This window comes from Pristis pectinata, chromosome 2 (assembly GCF_009764475.1).
Source record: "Pristis pectinata isolate sPriPec2 chromosome 2, sPriPec2.1.pri, whole genome shotgun sequence".
NCBI lineage: Eukaryota > Metazoa > Chordata > Chondrichthyes > Rhinopristiformes > Pristidae > Pristis > Pristis pectinata.
In genome coordinates, this window is record NC_067406.1 from 64102300 (window position 1) to 64125580 (window position 23281).

General features: G+C 37.0%; 1 protein-coding gene across 1 annotated transcript in view; it reads left to right on the forward strand.

Annotated features, from left to right (window-relative positions):
- Positions 1 to 23281, forward strand: part of nfxl1 (nuclear transcription factor, X-box binding-like 1) — an 81011-nt gene that overhangs the window by 9526 nt on the left and 48204 nt on the right. The window contains exons 3-14 of the mRNA XM_052039882.1: positions 750 to 862; positions 1539 to 1669; positions 2639 to 2817; positions 2907 to 3068; positions 4150 to 4250; positions 5451 to 5565; positions 8119 to 8243; positions 10285 to 10407; positions 12249 to 12339; positions 18334 to 18454; positions 19710 to 19869; positions 21635 to 21726. Coding sequence (XP_051895842.1) covers positions 750 to 862; positions 1539 to 1669; positions 2639 to 2817; positions 2907 to 3068; positions 4150 to 4250; positions 5451 to 5565; positions 8119 to 8243; positions 10285 to 10407; positions 12249 to 12339; positions 18334 to 18454; positions 19710 to 19869; positions 21635 to 21726 — 1513 coding nt within the window. The remainder of the gene's footprint in view (positions 1 to 749; positions 863 to 1538; positions 1670 to 2638; positions 2818 to 2906; positions 3069 to 4149; positions 4251 to 5450; positions 5566 to 8118; positions 8244 to 10284; positions 10408 to 12248; positions 12340 to 18333; positions 18455 to 19709; positions 19870 to 21634; positions 21727 to 23281) is intronic.

Sequence of the window (23281 nt, forward strand, 5' to 3'; positions counted from 1 at the left end):
TTTCACATCATATAGATGCCGACTGCAATACAATGTAAATTTGTTGTATTTGCACAAATTACCAAATTTTCAGGCTGCAGCATGATGAAAGAGCAAAGAATCTGCAAATTGGGACAGACAATGTTTGTCAATGAACTTCAGATAAAATCAGATCTAGGTAGATGAAAGTTTTCGTGCATTGGCAAAAAATGCAAATACCTATTTAAAATAAAAAATCTGCCAGACTTGCTCTTCCGCTCCCATTTCCCCCCTACCCTTAAACCCCTGCGATTCTCTCCAAACACCAGCTACCTATACAATCCTCTTTTTTTTTCTCTCTGTCTTCCCTCTGACAAGCAATCCTCTTTCTAACCCTTTTCTTCGGCCATCTCATTAAGAAAATTGTGGTAGAATATTGGAGGTCTTCAGTGAACAAATCCATGAGTTGACTGTAAACACCAGGACTGCATTGACTACATAGCAGTCCTGCGCCTGGCATGTGTTCTGTCGAGCACTTTGCACAAGTGTCAGGTCCTTCTCTAACTAGATTTGGGCGCCATCCACATCATCATTGCTGTACCAGAATGAAGTAAGTATTTTTTTATGCTGATACTACATTTGTGTGTGTTAGTTAAATCCTCATGTTTAGTTAAGTTGGAGGAATCAATATTGCATGTATTGACACTTGCAAAATTAAAAATTTCTTAATAATATGATATGAGTTGCAAAAGATGAACTATCTTGTTTGATGAATTGATTCTTTTACATAGGTGAGGATTCTTCCAGAGAACTGGAACGTACAAAACAATATTTAAATGAAGCATTTCAGTCAGGGGCTCAAACGTGTCTCATCTGCATTGCCTCTGTAAAGAGAAACCAGGCTGTAAGTGTTGTAACATATTCAAAAAATCTCAAACGTTGGATTTAAATGGGATACATTTCTTTGTAAGATCAGTCCTAATGTGTACATAATCCTTTGAGTACTGTGAAATATTATACCACAAATTCATGTGTTGTCAATTTTATAGTGTGCAAATAAGCAATTTTAGATAAAAGTTTGAACTTCCTGTAGAAAAACTGATTACAATTTCATATTAAGATGGGTATGGGTTGCTTCTGAATTTGTGAACGATGGTATATAAAAAAAATTCAATACAGGTTAATGCCTGTGAATCTTCTCACATGGTAAAATTTTGATCTTAACTGACTTCAGGAGAGACCAAATTTTTTTTTGATATATTTACATTCATTCAGTCAAATTGTGATTGACATTCAGAGGAATTTGGGTAGGCTGTGGATCTGTGGTTTCATTTTGGAATGTTGTAGGTTTTGTTTTAAAAGAAACCCTAGGCTATGGATTTTTTTTTAAATATGCAACTACCATGTTTTTTTCTCATTACCTCCTTTATTGGCAAGTTGACAGACAGTATTTGTGAATTAACAATTGTATAATCTTTTGTGACCTCATTCAACAAATAGTTCCTTAGAGCGTGATCAGGGTTTTAAAATGTTCAAATCTATCTTATTTAAAATTCAATTCAATTTTTTTTCCTCTTTAGATTTGGAGTTGCTTTCGTTGCTATTGTATCTTCCATATACCATGTATTCAAAAATGGGCAAAAGACAGCATTTTCCTCGTATCCTCGGTATTGGATGATGATTTTGGAAAAAAAGATCACCCATGGCCATGGTAATCAACAGATATTTGTTCAACTGATAGACATTGTTTTAATATTGTTTGTTTATTGCATTTTATAAGGTTTCATCTTTTAAATTTGTGACTAAATCAGTAATCACCTTGATCTAGGTTAATTTTTCACCTTGTCTATACTGGCCTTTCGATAATTTGGATGCTATTGTTACCCTGAATTCTCTAAATTTATTTAATTTTTTTTGTCATGAATCAATAATTTTTATGTTGGAAGTATTTTCAGCCAGAAAATATTTTCTTATTAATCCTGCTCTGAAATCCTAGTCATACAGCACAAGTGTCCGCACTTTGCACTAATCCTACACCAATCCCACTTTGTTCTCCCCACATGCCTGTAACCTACCCACAGATTCTACCTCTCACTTGTACACTAGAGACAATTTACAGTGACCAATTAACTCACCAATCAATTTGTCTTTGGCATGCGGGTGAAAACTAGCAGGTCACAAGGAGAATTTGCAAACTCCACACAGACAGCACCAGGGATCAGGATCAAACCTGATTTGCTGGAGTTTTGAGTCAGCTGCTCCTACTAGCTGTGCCAGTGGAATCTTTCACTTAATTCTCTATTATGCAAAATTCATAAGGTGTGGACCTGTCGCTCATAATTTTTATACACTGTGTGCAGACATTTCTATAGTTACCATTTGATTATATATGTTATAACAATCTTATGAAATGTGTAAATTGCTTCTGTTGGAGATAATTCTATCAGCTTCACAAAATCTTTTTATGAAAATTATTTTTATTGAATTGTGGGTTTTGAATAATCCTTTTTACAATCTTGCAGTATTATCCATTATGTTGGGTTCTACATTACAAAACCATCATTATTTGTAAAATACTGGATACAGTAGTTTATTTTTAAAAACATTCAGTGCTGGTAGAAATCAATTTGTACAACATTTCTGGTGGTTCAGGAAATTAAGTTTTTAATTTTCTATTTAGTCCTAAATGTAGGCATCAGTATGAACAATCTCAAACTCCAACAAGATACTACTGTTACTGTGGAAAAGTTGAAGACCCACCACAAGACCCTTGGCTTGTTCCTCATTCCTGTGGCCAAGTTTGTGACAAAGAATTTAAGCCTTTATGTGGACACAAGTGTCTCCTTTTATGCCATCCTGGTAAAGTAATTTAGAATAGGCTTATTGTTTTTGAAAAGTTTCAATAAACTTGGGCATCATTCAAAATGTATTTTGTTTTTCTAACTTAGGTCCCTGCCCACCTTGTCCAAAGATGGTCTCTGTAACATGCTACTGCAAAAAAGCTAAAACGGTATCCAGGCGATGCAGTGCTAAGGGGTGGTCCTGTCAGCAACCATGTGGACGACTGTTATCTTGTGGGCAACATAAATGTGAAAATCTGTGTCATCCAGGTTGGTGTATGGCATAAACTCTACCGTGAAGTTTTTGGTAAACACGAGGATAACTTGTATATACTTAGTACAAGTAAAGCATTGTGCTTCCATCTCAGAAAACATCTGCTTTAATTTTGACTGGAAAGAACATGGTCAGGAAAACTATTTTTATTTTCAATGTATGTTTGTATTATTGCCTAATCTAAATGGGACTTGGATGTAAAGTAATAACTGAAAATTTTAGTGTCCATTTCCTTTCCCTTGGACCTTATGAGCTTAAAAACTAAAAACATAAGACCATTTAGGTGATTTTTATTATTCAGGAGTAGTATTTAACCTCAGCAAGGCAAATGATGTCTCTGTTTTGAATATTCCCCCAAACCAGCTGAGGCAGTAATGCATTTCTTTCATGCTTGCCTAAATCTGATTTAAATTGCAATTTGGGCTTTCCCACAGATCACTGAAGGATAGGTCATCCTCACTATAAATTCTCAATGGCTAAACAACAGTTAAGATAGCAAAGATATCCCCAGGCACTTCTCTGGAGCATTATCAAATAAAATTTTGACACCATGCCACACTAGTAGATATTGGGACAGTTGACCAAAATCTTGGCTAATGTGATAAGTTTTAAGAAGCAGCTTAAAGGAGGAAGGGGAGGTAGTGCACTTTAGGAAAGGGATTTTGCAGCTTTAGACTTTGGCAGCTGAAGGGATAACTGCCAATACTTAGCAGGAGTAAATTCAGGAACAAGCAAGAGGCTAGCATAAGGAATAAACAAATGGTTGATATAAGTAAAAATATTCAGAAGTGAGAGGACAACATCATGCATTGAACTGCATTGTCCTCTGTGCTTATTTTGTGGTCTTTATTTATTTTAATGTTTCAGGAAAATGCTTTTACATAAGTGATTGACAATTATCAGTATATAGGTTTAAGAATTTAGATCATGCTTTTAAGGGAATGTGAAAATAATGGCCAATATCTGATGTAAATGAATATTCAACTTTCGACCATGCTTGTGACTGAATAAACAATGCATGCTGTAGTTTGAATTTAGAAATGTTATAAATTGTCCTTGAATGTTTCTTTTTTTTAGGCAATTGTCCAGAGTGTCCTCGTGTCAGCTGGCAACGATGTTTGTGTGGCAGGAAAACAGCTGAGCGGCTGTGTGCTAGTCCACAATGGCAATGTGAAGAGGTAAATTAAAAAATTGTAACATATTAGTTAGATCAAATGGCTCCCTTTGTTTATTTATTTAATCTTTCTGAAGATTTAGAACATAGAGCAGTACAGCAGAGGAACGGGCCCTTTGGCCCACAATGTTTTGCCGAACCAATTACATTAGTAATCAAATGCCCAACTAAACTAATGCCTTCCACCTACACAATGTCCATATGCCTCCATTTCCCTCACATTCATGCGCCTATCTAAGAGCTGCTTGAACACCCCTATCGTATTTGCCTCCACCACCACCCCCAGGCAGCACATTCCAAGCACCCACCACACTGTGTAAAATACTTGCCCTGCACATCTCCTTTGAACTTACCCCCTCTCACCTTAAATGCATGCCCTCTAGTATTCCCAACCCTGGGAAAAAGATACTGGCTGTCTACTCTATCTATGCCTTTCATAATCTTATAAACCTCTATCAGATCTCCCTTCAGCCTCTGCTGCTCCAGAGAGAACAACCTAAGTTTGTCCAACCTCTCCTCATGGCATGTGGCCACTAATCCAGACAGCATCCTGGTAAACCTCTTCTGCAGCCTCTCCAAAGCCTCAGCATCCTCGTTGAAAATTATTGGATAATTAGAAACTGAAGAAGGACCTTGGGGCTTCAATTAGTCATGTATGACATTCAGTGCTTTGTTGGCACTGAATGCTCATCTTTAATTGCCCTTGAAAGTTTTGTTGAGCCATTGAAGTCATTATATTGAAGGTATTCCTGTAGCACTTGGCTTGGGAATTCCAGGATTTTGATGCAGTAGTAATGAAGGAATGGTATTTTTGGAAAGGATTGGACTGTTGATTTAAAAATAAAACTGTTAAAATATTGGGAATACTCATCATCATCAGTTGGTGTTTCTGGTTGATGACCTTTTGTTAGAAGTGGGAAAAGTTGAATGTTAAATTAGATTTTTGTTTGGGTTAAATCTTTTTGTATGATTTCTCATTGGACAATTTTCAGACCCCCTTGTCTTCAGCCATACCTGTCCCTGATTTTAGTCGAGAAAAAAAAGTTTTCAAAATGGTTATATTGGCAAATAATTTTACTGATTGATGGGAATTGGTGCTTATCATTTTCTGTTACTTATTTGTGTGAGGTTCATTGTTACAGTAATATGTTTAGTATGTTTAAATTTCCAAAGGGCATATATAATTTATAATTTTATCACTTAGGTATGTAGAAAAACTCTACCTTGTAGTCATCATACATGTGAACAGGTCTGTCACCGTGGGTCTTGCGGAAATTGCCCACGATCAGGATACAGGGTGTGTCCATGTGGAAAATCAAGTATGTACATATTATGTATCAATCGTGTACATATTACAAATCATGTGCATATTATATTAAAAGTTTGTGTTTGCAATCTTGAAAACCCTTCTTCTATTTGTCATTTTTTTTTGTGTAAATATTTTCTATCAGTGGATCAGTACACAAAGCAAGCTGTTTCACTTATTATATCCTCTTGTGCTTCAGGCTTACTTCTCCTAACCTGTGCTGCTTGAAGCCACTAGAGGACCTACGCTGACTCTAGTAGGCACAAGTCCTGGTTAGACTCTCTGGTGCTGAGCGGGAATGCCAGGGCATTCTCTTTGGATTTTGGGGAAAATCGAGGATGTAATTTCCCCTACCTCCACTCCTTATTGGTGTTTTATATAGTGAACATCATGTAGAAACCATAGTGATTGGATTATGCCTCAAAATGTAGCCCCTGAGATCGTGCTGCTTCTGGATTTTCGCCTAACTGGCCTCTCTTTTTAATAGTCTAAGCTTTTAAATTGTGAAGGACCATGCCATGCATATCCTATTCTGCAAACTCTCTCACTTCTGTACTTTTTTGATTTGAGTTAATTTTCTTTTCGCTTATCTGAAATGGTTTTGGATATTTTTTGCATTAATGGGGCCATACAAATATAAATTGCAGTTTGATGTGATGCTTACAAGAAACAGCTTTATTAGATGTGGGGGGTAGATTTTGTTCTTGATCCCTGATATTTTTTTTCTCTCTTTTTTTCAATGGGCTGGATTTCCAGCAGGAATTCACTTTTAGAACTTGCTTCTTCAGTTTCTATCCTGTCTCCTCTCTCTGTAGTCAGCTTGTTCTTGAGACCTGCCTTCTGGTTCCTTTTGAATTTAATCTTACCAAACTGCCAACTCTCTAACCTCCCTTCTGGCCCCCATGTTAGCTGATGATGATTTCATATCTTGGACTCTCCCTGCCTCCATATCTGCTATCACCAATCTGTTCCTCAATAAAAGAACAACCTTTGACCACTCTTCTTGCAAACAGCTATCCCTTCCTTAATCTCCCTTTCCTCACACGTACTTGAACATACGGAGGTATCCAAATTTATGTCCGTCTTTCTTGGATGGGCAGAAATTTTCTCCAGTTAGGTATGAAGAAAACCTAAGCAGATCACAAACTGTGTTCCCTAGTTGTGGAGCCCCATTCCCTTTCCCTGGCAGCTGTCTAAAACTGAACCAGACTGCTCATAGGTCAAATTTAACCTCCGGATCATGTATTTGGTTAATTATCAAGGCTGCCCAATTCCATTTCAAAACCTATCCAACTTTTCTGCTGCCTGGTTTTATTTGTCACTGAATGCCTCATCCAGGACTTGTACTTTCAAGAAATTTTTATTCAAATGCATTCCAACCTGGCCATCCTTTCTGTAGTCTTCATTGGCTTCAAGATCATCTGAAGCTCTTCTGGCACCAGGTACCCATCATCCTTGTATTCACTGACCCACATTGGTTCCCAATTAAGTATTGGGTGTTGCATCCTCCATTATATTTTGAAACATCTCTGCTTTGCATCTTAATGGATAGTAGATCATGCCAATTGTATGTTTACTTTCACTTTAAAGTTGATACGCTTCCAAATTGCAAGATGCTATCATAAGCAAGTTAGGAAGCTACATGATTGTAATGCCATATGTGCACACACCTTCATTTACTGTGGAGCAACAAACAATCTGCTGGAGGAACTCAGCTGGCTGAGCAGCATTCATGCGGGAGGGGAGGAATTGTAAATGTTTCAGGTCAAAGCCCTGCATCAGGACCTTAGTATACTGATGCAGGGTTTCGACCTGAAACATTGACAATTCCTTTATCCACAGATGCTGCTCGATCCATTGAGTCCCTCCAGCAGATTGTTTGTTGCTCCAGATTCCAGCATCTGCAGTCTCTTGTGTCTTCAATCATTAGAACATAGAACATTACAGTGCAGTACAGGCCCTTTGGCCCATGATGTTGTGCCGACATTTTATCCTGCTCTAATATCTATCTAACACTTCCCTCCCACATAGCCCCCTATCTTTCTATCATTCATGTGGCTATCTAAGAGTCTCTTAACTGTCCCTAATGTATCTGCCCCCACAACCTCTGCCAGCAGTTCGTTCCACTCACCCACCACTCTCTGTAAAAGAAAAACAACTTACCTCTGACGTCCCCTTATATCTTCCTCCAGTCACCTTAAAATTATGCCCCTTGTGTTAGCCATCTTCACCCTGGGAAAAAGTCTCTGACTGTCCACTTTATCAATGCCTGTTATCATCTTGTACACTCTATCAAGTCACCTCTCATCCTCCTTCTCTCCAAAGAGAAAAGCCCTAGCTAACTCAACCAGTCCCTCTCAACCATTGTGGGCAGCCTCCTTCATATTAAAAGGCAGTGCCAGGGTTTAAATGGCTTACTAACTTTTGGACAAATATCTAATGAAGATATGGGTAAATATTGGCAATTAAGACTGTATTGTTATTTGTCTCATATAAATATCTATTTTGCTTTCAAAGAATGAAAGGCCTTCTTAAAAATTAAAGTTTTTTTTATCAATTCATCCAGAATCTGCACTGCCCTGCACAGAGGATGTACCAACCTGTGGCGATACTTGTGACAAACAATTAGAGTGTGGTCTTCATAGATGTTCAATGCGCTGCCATCGAGGCCTCTGTGAGACCTGCAGACAGGTAAGAAGATTTATTAGTTTAGTAGTGTTTTGCTCCCAATGTCTTAAAATAAAGCACAGGTTTGGGGAAGAAACAGTTAAATTTCTTCATTTGTGCCATCCATATATCCCAGAGTTCACCTGGGGGTCAAAACGATCTGCTTTTATTCCTACTGTCTCCAAAAGAGTGATACTTTGCTTACCTGACTGATAAGTGACTAAACCCTTCAGTTGGGTCAAGTGTACTAGAGTAGTGTAGAAACCACAAAGCACAATCCTACCCTGTTACAGCCATAAGTGTTTGATTCTTGTTCCTTTTGAGTTATTTGTTGAAATATTGTAAACATTCCCGATTGTTGATGAAATATGTGTAGTTTGTTGTACAAGAAGCATAATAACAGGGAGTCTGTGAATTAAGATGTCTCAGTCAACTGCTTGAAGTTAATATTTTCATGGCTGTTATTTGGATGGGAACAGTTAAAACTGTTTATTTATTACTTTGACTGGTGTAAAACACATTTGTAGTCACTGAGAAGTTCCAAGAAACACAAGATGGCTAGAAACCAAATGATGGATGGAGGAGATTATTCATTTGAGTATTTGAATTTCACAAGATGTAAAATTAACTGCCATCTACTGTCCCAACTAAGCTAATATCTTAAAAAAATAATTTAGTCAATATAGTCAAAAAACAATTTAGTCAAAGTCTATTTTAATTGTTAAATTAGTGCTCTTTGACATTCATCCCAAGAATGTGTTTCAGCACCTCAGGTTGACTTATATATGCACAAGTGATGAAAAGAAATTTCATTTAATTCAGATAAGTGAAGCATGATGTGGAATACAGGGGAAAGATGATTGAGATTTGCTTTAAGATAGCGAGAATCGCATCTACAATCGTATAACACTTCATCAGTGATTTTGAACAGAATAACCTCTGGACTGTTGATGGGGGGAGGAATCTGGAGATTCAAGTTGAAGGAACCACTTCTTCCAGGAGGCAGGGTGCTATTGGAGAAGGGAATCAATGTTATGCTGTCACTCCAGTTGTGAAATAGCTGTCTGCATGAGATGAGAAAGATGATGTTAGGTTGTCAGGTGTTGAAATGGGTGGGGGACATTGGAGCACCGGATTACTGTTAGTGACAAGATAAATACTAAGAAGAAAAGTTGGGGAAGTGAAGTGCATTTGCAGATTTGGTTGGGAAGGGAGGAATTGGAAGGACAGGGTAGGTCGTAAGAGACAACCATACCGGTGGCTTTATAATTTGGACACTACGTTCTCTTAGTTCCTCAAAATGTTAAAATTAGCAGGACAGGCAGCACTTGGAGAGAAAATGAGTTAATGTTTTGGGTCAACGTCTGTCCACGAGAACAGTGAATAGAGATTAAAAGTAACCTTTACAAGAGGAGGGCAGGAAAGAAGAAAAGGGGAAGGCCTGTGATAAAGTGCAAGACAGGAGAGATTAAATGACTAAAGGAATAATTTTGAAGATTAAAATGACTAAAGGAATAATGTAGCTGGTAATAGGCCAAGTAAAGAAACAAAAGTTGGTCTATAGGATGTGCAAAATGAATAATGGAATCATTTTTGGATATTATTGATCTCTAGAATTTGGAAGATTGTAAGATGGAAGATGAGACCCTGTTTCTTGACCTTGCATTAAGCTTCATTGAAATAGAGTAGGAACCTTAAAATAGCCAATTCTGATCAGGCATGTTAGTGTGTTAGAATAAAGGATGATTCTGTTTGGAGACAATCATAAGACCACATAGAAACTGCATTTCTAAAGTTCAAAGAAAATATGTGCATTCTATGATTTAGATGTGAAATTAAGTGGAATGTTACCAGTTTATCTTTAATGTTCAATGTGCAGAAGCAGAAAATTAAATTTAAAAAGAACCATACAATTAAGGAACTTTTACGTAAATAAATAACTTTCTCTGTTCTACTGTGAAAATGTTCTGGGAAGGATAAGAAGCTTCGAGAATTTTTTTCTGTCACACAATTACAAGTTTTGTACAACAGCATTCTTGTATATCTGTTTTTTTTAAATTTTCAGGAAGTGGAAAAGCAGTGTCGTTGTGGGAAGCATGTAAAGATTTTGCCGTGCCATAAGGAGTATCTGTGCGAAACAAAATGTGCAAAATTGCGAGATTGCCAAAGGCATCAATGTAAAAGGAAGGTAAGACTGAAGTATAATGTTGCTTTTGTGGAGCTTGGTGATATTAAAAATAAGTGGTCCTTATGATGTTGACGATTTGCCATATTATTGATACCAAAATCATAAACAGTCAGCTTCAGCCTCAGTTGCCAGCAGAAGGGATAGAATTGATCATCATTACAAAAGATGTCATAGGATATGACCTAGAACCAGACCAGTCTGCCCAACCAGTTCATGCCAACCTTTATGCTTCATTCAGCCTTTCATTTTTCCTTATCTAAATCTATCAGCACAACTCTTGATTCCCTTCAGTCACCCCTTAAGTATATCAATGTTATTGGCTTCAGCCACCCTCTATAGCAGTGAGTTCAAAATTCGCGTCATTCTTTGGGTAAAGAAGATTTTCCTGAATTCCTTATAAAGGAAGTTGTTCATATAAACTTCTCAGTGTAGTTATGATTTTGTGAAAGTCTTTAGCAAATTGTTAAACGTTATGATGAAAACTTGGTTTTTATTAATCCATGTCCAAATTTCTGTAAAAGAATCTTGTATTGGAGGATGATTTCATCAAGTCTATTGCTATATGGTACTTTTTCCCCACGTAGCCACTTACCTGGCTTAAAAGACTAGCATTGGCAGGATAATTTACTTGGGGATGGGGTTACTATCGCACTAATCCAATACAATCCTATTATCATTGAGTGCCCATTCACTTGCATGCACACACATCTCGGTGATCTCACCCCAGTGAAGAAAAGCTTTTCGGAGGTCCTTCCTAAATTTCCTTCCTGAATCAGTATTACCAAAATGGTCATTCACGGCAGTGCTTTTATTATTTGTGCAAAGGGAAACAAGAGTTAACATTTCAGGTCAAAGGTGTTTCTGAAACATTAACTCTGTTTCTCTTTCCACTACTGCTGCCTTGACCTGCTGAGTATTTCCATCATCTGTAGGTTTTTGACTTTTCTTTTATACTTGAAAGATTGTCTAATTAACATTTTACACTAATCCTTGTACACTTGACATTAGGTATACTTTCCAGCAGATGTCAGTGTTGTGCGATTGGATGCATTAAGACATTTATTTTAAGAAAGATTCTTTAACTTCAGACTATTGAAGTCTGTTAAAACTGCCTAACTGGTATACAACTTGAGTTTGGGGAACAACTCGCATTTTGTGTTTTTTTTTGTTTTGCCAAAAGACCCATTTCAGGATGCTCCTCTTGAATAGGTTTGACTGCTTAGATAGTCTAATACACAAATGTCCATAATTAAGTCTCTGTGGTGGCAGCAAACGTTTTTCCCTCCTTTATCCTCAGGTATCCAGTTCATCATTCCTGGTGATTCATTCTGGAAGTTATTTGGTGAACACTATAATTGTGCTGTAACATAATTTCTTTATGATAAATGGAATCATGCTATTTAACAATCAAGGGTGTTTAACTGAGAAGAAAGCCTCCAGTGACAAATATTGTGATGTTTATTTGGACTCACGCTCGTGTTGAAAGAATGTTAAATCACACATGTGCTAGTTTAAAATCAAAAGCAGAAGGTGTCCGTATTGTAATTGCTTGTTTTTTCTAATATGTTGTTCCCTGTGGATAAACATTGATATGGGAAATTACCAGATTGAACAGTCTTTATCTTGGTATGTGCACAATTTTGTGGATATGGTATAGCTAAGAGTATAGTGTTTCATCCTATACAGCTTAATGCTTTCAAACTAATTTAAGAATTTGAAAGAATTAGAGACATTGTTATGAACTATTCTGAAGTTTTGAATCATTGTCTTTTAACCACCACCTATTTTGAGAAGATGAGAAGCTTTATTTATTGTAATCATTCTACATCCTTTTCCTTTAGTGCTGTTCTGGGAATTGCCCTCCTTGTGATCAAAATTGTGGTCGAACTCTTGGCTGTAGAAACCACAAGTGCCCATCAGCCTGTCACAGAGGTAATTTCCATAATTTTCTTATGTTCCTTTTTAATGCAGTTACAGCAAATCATGCAAAAGGCATGGAATTCTAGATTAATGTATAGTGTCCCCAGGTTTTGGTTTAATCTGATTGAATGTAGGTTATTCTATTCATAACCTTCTGTGTTAGCCCTCCTCTCAGTCATATTCAGCCACTCTTTCCTAGTTGTCTCTAATACTTATCCACATCTTTTTCAAAAAGTATGATGAATTTTGCTTCTGCCATTAGTTCCGGTAGAGCTGGTAAGAATAGAATAAGGGGATAAAGTTTCAAGGTGTCAGACATCATGTTTCTCCTTGGCTTGGAAGCAATTTATTTAAATATTGTATTAAATTTAGCAAAGCTAAAGGAATTTCCTTTAAGTTAATTCTTTTTTTATGTAGGGAGGATGAAGTGCATACCAACCATGGTGAAATATGTTTACTGGTTACATTAATGGAAATGGTATGATTTTGTAGTATCAAAGTTCTAAAGTTGATTAAGAGCCCAGTTTATTTGTAGGTTACTACGAAGCAACAAGATAATAATAGTTTTCTTATTCAAGGTGCATTGAATTATAATTAGTGTTTTTGTGTTTGGAAGCATAATATGTTTCAAGAATATAAAAGCTGTTAACTGGTCCTGAAGATTCGGTAACGGTCAGGGTTTTTGATCTCACCAGCATCTCGACTTCACTTTTAAAATTAAAATTAACTTTGATTAACATAGTACATGGTAATTAACATTAATGCAGTATACATTAAAATTAATACATTAGCATTAAAAATTAACATAGCATACTTGCTACGTAAGCACATCTTAATTTTATTCTTAAATTTCCTGTCGTGATTTCTTCTTGTCTCCTTATCTTTGTTCGTTCTTAACCAAAAATCTCATTTGAGATAAGATTAACCTCCTTTTATACAAGTCCTTACCATATATTTTTGATTACAAATTGGAGGAAAAAATCTAATATTCCTAAACTTCTGTGGAAATATACCATTTCCAATGAAAAATTTTCTTCTGTTTTCTTACTGTTGGAACTCTAATTTTTATTAGATGGTATGTGTTTGCAGGTGTGACTTTTAGTTTTCATGAAAGAGAAATGGGTTTATAATTAATGTGAATTATGCTTATGACCTTGTGGTAATCTTATTGCAGATAAGAGTGCATTAAGGTTCCAAAGGAAAGAATGCTTTATCTTTTGACCATTCATACTCCCTATTGTTGAAGTAAATTTGTCCTTTTTTTTGTCTTGTCATGAAGAAATTACAGTCATCTTTAGAGTTTCCAAATTAAACTGAGGAATATGTCTGAACTTGCAAAACTCGTTTACTTGATACACTACACAAATCTCTCCATAAGTCTTGGCCTTCTCAACTTATAAGTGTAAAATACTGCAGATGCTGGATATCTGGAATTAAAGACTCAGGAAAAGCTCTGTCAGGCAACAGTGGTGGAGAGACAGAGTTAATGTTTCAACTTGATGACAGGTTATCAAACCGTAATGAGCAACACAAATGATACTGATGTACTGAGTCTTTTTGGCTTGAATTGCAGCAATGTTTTCTTTTAAGTCCAGTGTATTTGCATATACATGGATGGAACAATTATAGATTGCCAAGTATGTACAAGGATGTCGCTGGAGTTTACATGAAACAAAATGATTTACTATTGTAAAACAAGAGTCACCTGATACTAGACCAGTATGATCCTTCCTGTCATAGCAGGACCAGGCCAGAAGGAAACATCTAGAGTTATGAGACCCTCTCTTAAACAGCTTTTGTTCATCAGCTTTTTGGGTGGGCTAAACATCTCAAGTTATAACTGTGGAGAAGAGCAGTGGTATTATCCTTGGTGTCCAGACCAGTATTTAACTGTTGTGTTGTTACGAATGATTAATTGTCATTATTTGCTTTGATAAGGGCTGTTTCAGTGATGCGGTACAGCTGCAAACCACATTAATAGATTCAGACAAGGAATTCTGAAAAAGCTCATGATGGATCTGTGAGGAAACTGGGCATTCAGAAACTTTGAAAAGGATAGTGAGGTTGGAGGTAAGGAGGCTGTTTGCAAGAACGTTATGTGCAAGGCATGAGTTTGGGAGGAAAGGGGTGATGAAAGGCTCATATCCCAGGAGAGAGATGTTAGCAATGTCAGTTAATGTGACTGGAGCCAAGGAAGGAAGATGGATAGTCCCCATTTCAGCTCGGGATGTAGATGAGGAACAGGAGATGGTTCACCTGGGTAAATTGAGGAAGAGCATGAAGGAAGATGGAAGACTACCAGAGGAAAATCTGAATTTGGGGTTTGGGCTTAGGGAAGCCTTACAAATTTGATTTGAGCTAGGGGGATAAAAGTATCAGACATTGACCAAATGATCTTAATCTTGATGACAAAACAGTTGTCTTCAGGCTCTTCTGTTACTGGAGTTGAGGGGGAAGGGTTTTAAAGAATGAAAGACTTTTCTGATTTAAAAAAAATTCTAGTACAAGCTGTGCAGTAAATTTCACTTTTCTATAATGTCAAAAGATGCATTTCTTGTCTACTTCTGCCTTTATTAAATTCAGTTAATTCTAGTGGCCTTATTATGAATTTTAAACGTTCTTTTTCAAAATCAGATTGAAAGTGGAGGAAAAGGTTATTTTTTATGAAAAATGACCTTGTTCAACATTAGTATAGATGATCTTTTCAGATGTTGAAAATGGCACATACAGAATGTTGAAGGAAGGTGTATTCCAAACAAAAATGCTGCATTTGAATGAGGTTTTTATAATTACCATTATCCCTTTTAAACCTGATAACAGATGCACTGGTTTTAGTCTGCTACGGTGGAACTTGAAGGCTATTTCTACATCATCCCATTCCCAGAGGGAAGCTATGCCAGGAGTGTGGATATAGTCTTAAATTTGTGGTTATAGTCTTGTATTTGATCGACATTTCTTAGAAGCTTTGCACTAAGATGGATTTAGCTGTTTTGTTTATTAACAGAAGATGAGCATACTGGCAAGGCTGTGATTTACATTGCTTTCCATACTTCACCTTGAAAAAGGTGATGGTGGGAGCCTTAGACCTGCTGCAGTTCTTGGGCTGCAGGTATTGCCAAACTGTTGTTGGGCATGGAATTTCAGGAATCAGATTTGGTGACGATGAAGAACAAGCATCTTAGCCATGGTACTTGTTTGCTGGGTCCATTTAAGACTCTGGTCAATGGTGATTTCTAGCATGTTGATGGTTTGAGGGACAGTGTGATGGTATCACCGTAGAATGTCAAGAGCAGGTGATTAGGTTATTTCCTCATGCTGATGTTTGCCATGTAACCTTCACTACACTTACCAGTCCGTGCGTAATGTTGTGTGTAAGTTTTTTTTTTGCTGCATGCTTTCATTTACTCAGGAACTGTGAGTAGAATTAGCTATTGTACATCATCAGTGGTCCCCCTTGTCTTGGGTCTCTGCATCATTGATGCAATATCCTTGTTACCTTCTCTCAATATCTGTTTAGTTTCTCCAACTATTTCTGACTGTGTATGGCAGCACTGCAGAATTTTTAATCCAATGTGTTGGTGTAGGATCGTTTAACTCTGAGCATTGTAAATTGGCCCCCTTTTATATCCTTTACATTTTACATTGAATCAATGTTATCTTCTGGAGCCACACATGAGATGCTGGAGGAACTCAGGTCAGGTAGCGTCTGTGGAAGAAAATGAATAGTCTACGTTTTGGGTCGCCTGTCCATTTTCCTCCATAGATGCTGCCTGGCCTGCTGAGTTCCTCCAGCATCTCGTGTGTTGATCCAGGTTCCAGCATCTGCTATGTCTTATGTCTCCATGTCAGGTGTCATCTTCTGGCTTGATGATGGGAGAATGAAGGATGTGCTAGGCAATGTGATAATAGAGTGTGAGGCTAATGTGGGATTCAGATTTTGCAGTAGGTGGCAGAGGGGGTAGTAGAAGGAACAGGTGTATGGTTAGTTTGAAAGGCAGTGTGCTCCTTCCACAGTTTACACCAGGCTTCTGTGTACAGCCGGTACATAGACTGAGGTTCTTAGGTCCATGGTGAATGCTGCTCCTTCACATTGAGTGGTGGTGGGGATGCTGCATTTTTTTTTCAAGGTTTTGAGAGGACCCTTCAATCTTTTCCTCCATGCACCTGGTAATCTCTTCCTAAATTGGAGCTCAAATTAGTGTCTGTTTCAGGAGTCTGATGTTGGGCATGCTAATAATGTGGCCTGTCCAGTAGAGCTGACTGACTGTAACTTGTGCCTCCACTGTAGGGATATTGGGCTGGGTGAGGGCACAGGTGCTCCGTCAGTAGATTTGGAGGATTTTGCAGAGACAACATTGCTAGTACCTATCCAGTCCTTTTGAGGTACCTACTGTATATATTCCAAGTATAAGAAGCATGTAAAATTGCAGGGATTACTACTGGATGATAGACCATGAGCTTTGTGTCACGTTTGAGGTCTTGATCTTCATTTTCCTCAGAAGTTCAAAGGCTCTGCTTACACATTGAAGGGAATAGTGAATTTCAGCGTGGAAATTTACAGCACAAAGAAAAAAGTCAGTCCATGCTGGCCAAAATATAGCCATCTTACCTTGTACCATTTTGTATTGTTTGGGTCCACAGCTCGTTACATTCTAGTATGTTGCATACCTTTCAAATGCAATGAAGACTTGCACCTCCTAATGTTCATTCAGGCAGTGAGTACCAGACCCCTATCACAGTCTGGGTGAATAATTCTTTCCACTATTCCCATCTAGCACTTGCACCAATTATTTTTAATCTATCCTAGCTAGTTTATTTCCCTCTCTATTGGGGAACATAGGTCTTTTCTATCCACAACAACTTGGCACTTCAATATTACACATCTCAGTTAAGTGTCCCTTCAGCCTTTGTTCTAAAGAAAGTAAAACCAGACCAATCAATCTTTCCCAATGACTGAAGTTCTTTAGTCCTGATGGACTTAGTATCTTCTCTGTACCTTTCCCAGCGCTACCACATCCTCCTCGTAGCAAGATGGTAAAACTCTGATAATCTGCTACCTGGCTATGTGGAAATATCAATGGTTCAGCATCTGGCTCAATGGGCCTCCTGTTCCTGTGTACACTGGAAAATTTATTATTGTACTGTATAATATCCTTTTTTAGAAAGAAACTAAGTGAATTAAAACTATTGGAAATCTGCTAGTTCAGCACAACGTCTTGAGTTTTACTGGGTATTCCTTCACCTTAATCTGTTTACTTGAATTTTTAGGATTTTTAAAAGACTAACGTTATTACCTATGTAGGCAACCTCTGTATTACTTTGGAGGGGGGGCAGGGGGCTTGTGTTCCCGGATAGCAATCTGTGTCGGGATTTTCCATTATGTGAACCTGTGTGCTCATACATTAAGAAATGCGAATTGAAAAAACAAATTTATTTACTTTTTCTCATAAATTCTATAAGAGTGAATTTTATTCCACATCTCTAATTTTTGGGTAGTGATTTGTGAATTCTGTAAGAGTGAATTTCTGTAACCCGTAAAGCTGTAATGTGGGAGTCCCCTGTATTTTGTGGAAGGTTAGAAGGCATGTATTTAAAATACAGTTCCTTTTCAGAAAAAGACTTGTGAAAAGAGAAATAGCCATGTTTCTCTGAATTGATCATAAAATGACATGTATATTTTCTGATATCTCTTTGGTTACAAACCATACTTCTAGTCCAGAACATTTTTTCCTCCTTCCCCCAACTACCGTTCTGTATTCTTAATGCTGAGTGAAAACAGGAACCTATTATGAGTAGAAAAAAAGAATTCCATGCCTCAAATCTGTTAATTTTCAGGGTGTCCTTCATTACCTTTTAATCTCAAGGTGGCACAGGGTGAACAACTTGAATGGAGGAAAAAGTAAGGCAGGAAATACATTTTAATTTTAATTTGAATTAAAGTACAATTGAATTGAACCTGCCATTTAAGATATTTACTCTGTTTAAATATTTCTTTCAAATTCCTAGGTACTTGCTACCCATGTCCTGAGACTGTAGAAGTTAAATGTAATTGCAGTGCAACTGTTCTAATTGTACCTTGTGGCAGAGAACGTACAACCAAGCCTCCGAGGTGCAAAGAGCTATGCAGGTAAGTCTGAAATAGCTAAGAAAATTGAATTTATTACTTAGTGTTGTAATTTTTTTAATAAACTTGTTCTGCCTAGAAACACATTAGAAAAGAAATGTTAAACCTTGCAATGCAAGGTTTGTATTTGTATGTGTTTGTAAATCAAACTCGTGAACTGCTGCTCCAGTAAGTTGATGATGAGGTGTGTGGATAGGGCTAGTGTGATTTGGGACAATATTGTTGCATAGTTTCCACAAAAAGTCTGTTTAACTTTCAGGTAGCCAAGACCTTAGTGGGACCTTGTCTGTACAGTTTGCAATGCAGGCAATGTCAAGCTACATGTTTTTTTTGTGGATCTGACTACCTTAATACGTTAGTTCAGCATTCAGTCAAATTACATAAATGTGAAGATTGAGATCCTGCCTGACATTAAACACTTTTCGAAAAATGTGGCAGTTTGAGATCCTGCTCCATTGTATAAACATGTCATACGTGAGGTAGTGGTCTTTCTCTACTATTGCTGGCAGCATTATTTGCTTCTCAAATTATGACACATGTAAATTGTTATTTGTAAGTTTCTTTTTTAAAAAAAGGTAGTTTGTTTAATTGCTTTTGATCTATTCTTGTTACTTGAAATTATGGAGAGGAGATTTCACAAATGTTTATTTGAGCTAATCGAGGTTAACTTATATGGATGGCGTTATAATTTCCTCATGTTTTTGACATTTTGTAGCGAGGCCTAACCTAATCATATGGACAAACATCCATGACCTCTAATTTGTGCTGTTTGTTTGCTTTAAAATTTGTAATGTCCTAGATCATTTAAAGTGATCTACCCCATACTTTGGGTCCATATTTTCTAATGTTATAAGACTGTCCCAGACCAAATAGATCAGATCAGCATTACTGATTCAATGGTTACAAGGCTGTCCTGGAGTTTATAAAGTCAAAATTGGAATTATGCTGCCAGAAAGATGGCTTGCATAATGCAGAAACATCACCCAAACTAGTTAGACCAAATAATTTGAGCCATTGCACCAAGAGTTGTTTCTTAAGATCTGTTTATCTGGCTTGTGTTTTAACCAAACCTCCCTACAATCTGTTTGTTCTTTTGTTCAATCAGAAGTTCTTAGTATTACAAAGCTGTCAACCAAATAAACAAAATTCATCAGTACTGCAGTATCATCTGAAAAATACAATTTTTAATCATTACAGGAGATTTTTTATCTTTTTTAAGTATTCTATCTGAAGAACGTTTTATTATTATTCTCCTCAGGAAGCCACCCACATGTCATCATCCAACTAGAGAGAAACACCGATGCCACTTTGGTCCTTGCCCTCCATGCAAACAGCCCTGCCAAAAAGCACAAACTGCATGTGCTCACCTTTGCCCTGATCCATGTCATGATGAAGTGCTGGTTAAGCAAGAAAATTCTGTAAGAATATGTAGTCTTTATGTAGAATATAACTTGAATTTTTTTTTATTATGATTAATCTGGATACTACAAATGCAGCATCCTTCTAGCAACTTTGATGAAAAAGTAGGGATTGGTTTATTTATTTAAAATGATTTAGAGCCTAATATGATAAAGAGTTCACTGATACAGAAAAGGGCTTAAATCACCAGGGAGAAGGGGTAAATATGTAGAATTTTTTCTAATACATTTCAACTGAATTAATAGAACACCAGAAATTGGATATTTCGTGTTTATGTCTTTGCTGTAAATAAGCAAGTTTACAGTTTGTATGTAAAACCATCAAGTTTTATCTATTAGCAAAGTTCCTTCATGTAAATTTGCTTCGTACAATGCTGTTCTAGGTATGCTATGTTCTGGAGCATAATCTGTATTTATGCTAGAACACATGCAGAAATTGGAATTGGTTTATTATTGTCACTTGTACCAAGGTACAGTGGAAAAACGGTTCATACAGATCAATTCATTACACAGTGCATTGAAGTAGTACAAGGTAAAACAATACAGAATGCAGAATGAAGTGTCACAGCTACAGAGAAAGTTCAGTGCAGGTAGACAATAAGATGCAAGATCTAAACGAGGTAGATGTCAATTTCTGATGCTCTATTAATTAAACTGAAATGTATTAGAAAAAATTCTACGTATCTACCCATTCTCCCTGGTGATTTAAGCCCTTTTCTGTATCAATGAACTCTGTACCATCATATTAGGCTCTAGCCATGTTGCAATTCTTATTGCAACAAACCTCTTTCATTTCTCCACTCTGTGTACACAACTTCTTCAGGAAGTGTGGGTATGTTGTTGCTCAGGGGAGCAGAATTTGCAGCCTTTCATTTGTCCCTTCTTCCAATATTGTCACACTTTTTCATCTTGGTTGGCCCTTGAAATGCCATATGGCTTGATGGACTAGGTAGCATCATGCTAAGCAATTAGTAGTTTGCTCCTCCTAGTCATGAGTGCGCCAACCTTGACTGTGTCTTTGTACCCGTTTTGCCTTTTTAGCATTAACCAATAAGATATCAGTCGGAGTCCCTGCCATTAATCTCTATTCTGTCTTCTGCCTCTCAAACCAATTTCCAACTCCTGTTGCATGATTGACTCCAGTCATCTGCTTTTATTTTTGCTTGTAATCTTGGGGTGGGAAATGCAATGTGGTGAAGTAAACTAGACTGCTAAGAAGAAAAAGGAAATAAAGCAATTAATAAAGCACTTGCATTATGAAGCAGCTCATCATGTAATTATTGTTGAATTCTAACATTGGATTGAAGAAGGAACAGTGATTTTTGTGTTGTTATTTCAAGATGTAATGAATAATTTCATGTATTTGCTTTCTTTATTGGGGGGGGCGGTGAAGGTAAAAGTCAATAAATATTGGGTGGAAGTAAGTTATTAATAAAAGCTACATATAATTTTTTTTGGTGATTACATTCATCTATTTGTTAAGAAAGAGCTTTTTGTTTTGTCCTGCACAAAATTAGCTCCTATTTTCATGTTCTTAAACCTTGATTTTCGATCAATAACAAGCTGCAGGTTGCCTAGTTTCAACTTCAAAGCAGTAAAGAATGATACTGTAGTCTAAATGAAATTAATTGAACATTTTTTTTGTATGCCTTCATCAAATTCTCATAGCTCTTTGGCAAAAATTATCTGAAAAGTCACGTAAAAAAAAAATTGTGCTCTGGCATTTTGGAATGAGGCACTCATAATAATCCTTGTGTCCTCTTAGTGCCAACCCTCAGGTCCTTGGGAACGACGTTCTGGGCCAGCTTTCATTCGAACAGCAATCCCTTGCCCAGCCTGTATGGTTCCTATTCCCACGTAAGTAAGAGCCTTACACTCTGATTCTCAAATCAGTATTGCAGTTAGTTCTGAAAATTGTTTTAAAATTAATTTGTAAAATTTTAAATGCTGATTTTTTTAATACATTATGGCTAACATCCAATTAGTTGGGAACTATATGTACTTCCAATTTAAGCTTTCAAATGTTAACTTTAATGATGTAGTTTCCAAATTGCTCATCAATAATTTTTTTTCCATAACTGCTTTGTTTATAAAACAAGAGCAGAACTTTGATTCCATTATATTTAGGTGTGCTTTCGTCATTTGTGTTTTTGAAATAAATCAGTCAATAAAGTACAGTAAAACTCAAATAATCCAGCATGCTTGGGTAGCAGATTTTCCAGACTGTTGGATGGAACTCCTATTAATATCCCCACACACTTCACTTCTTTTGCATGTTACACAATAATACATCTTTCAGTGAACCCAGTGAGTTTAAAGGAAGTAGAGAATAGAACCCGGTGAGTTGCAGCTTCCTGACCCCTTGTGCTCTGGAGCCTGGCCGCACATCTGACCTGCACTCTGAGCCCCTAGCTTCAACTCCAGACTAATGAGCGAACCAGATGCTAAAGCACTGGAATTTCCAAACAATCAGATACCAGATCATTGGGAGTTTTGTATTACATCCCATGTGATACCATTTTCATTTAATGTTTACTATTTAGTGCAAAATGCTTTGTTTAATTAATGGCATTTTTTTGACTATTTGTGGAATAAACATTCTGACCATAACTAATTCATTGACAACATCTTGTAGTACTGACCTGTCTTGGAGACAAAAACAGTGAATAGGTATTTGCTTTTATGGAAGGTGAAAATAGCAGTTTTGAAGAGGTTTTCAAACTTAGAAGTGAGGTAGAAGGATCTTAGAAGGCCAAAGGAGTAATGCGTGGTTGGAGAGGAGAGGGGTTGAAGGGTTTTAAGGCTAAAATGTGATTTTTTTTTTTTTCTTTTTGGTTTGTGTTCTGGGCATCATTAGCAAGGCCAGTATTTGTTGCCCGTGCATCATTGTCGTCAAAGGTGGGCTAACATATTAGGAGTGGTGAATGGACAGGTCTTTTTTTTCTTAAGAGTGCCAAGAGATAATTTAACAGAAATCTGTATGAAAGGGTTTGCTGGAATGAAAACAGGATCCTTCCATTTTCATTGCAAAGTTAACTTCAGGCAAATTAATACAATACAGTCACCGTCAAATCCAGTAGGAATTCTGAAGAAACTTGTTGAGCCAAAGAGTGGCGAGAACTTGCTATTACAGTGTGTTTGAAACAAATAGTAAAGATGCATTTAATGAGAGGCTGACCAAGCACATAATGGAGAAGGGAACAAAGGGTTATGCTGACAGATTTAGATGAGAAAAGACATAAGGCAATTAGTGGCACATCGACACTGGTATGGTCTGGCTTTGCCAAATGTCCTGAGTCTGAAATGTATCTTCCATGAATGTTGTTGGTAGCACCAGAGAGACTGCAGAATGGCAAAAGTAATTACCAAAATGGATGTAAATAGTCCTAATGAGTGAGATGTTGGTTTCTAT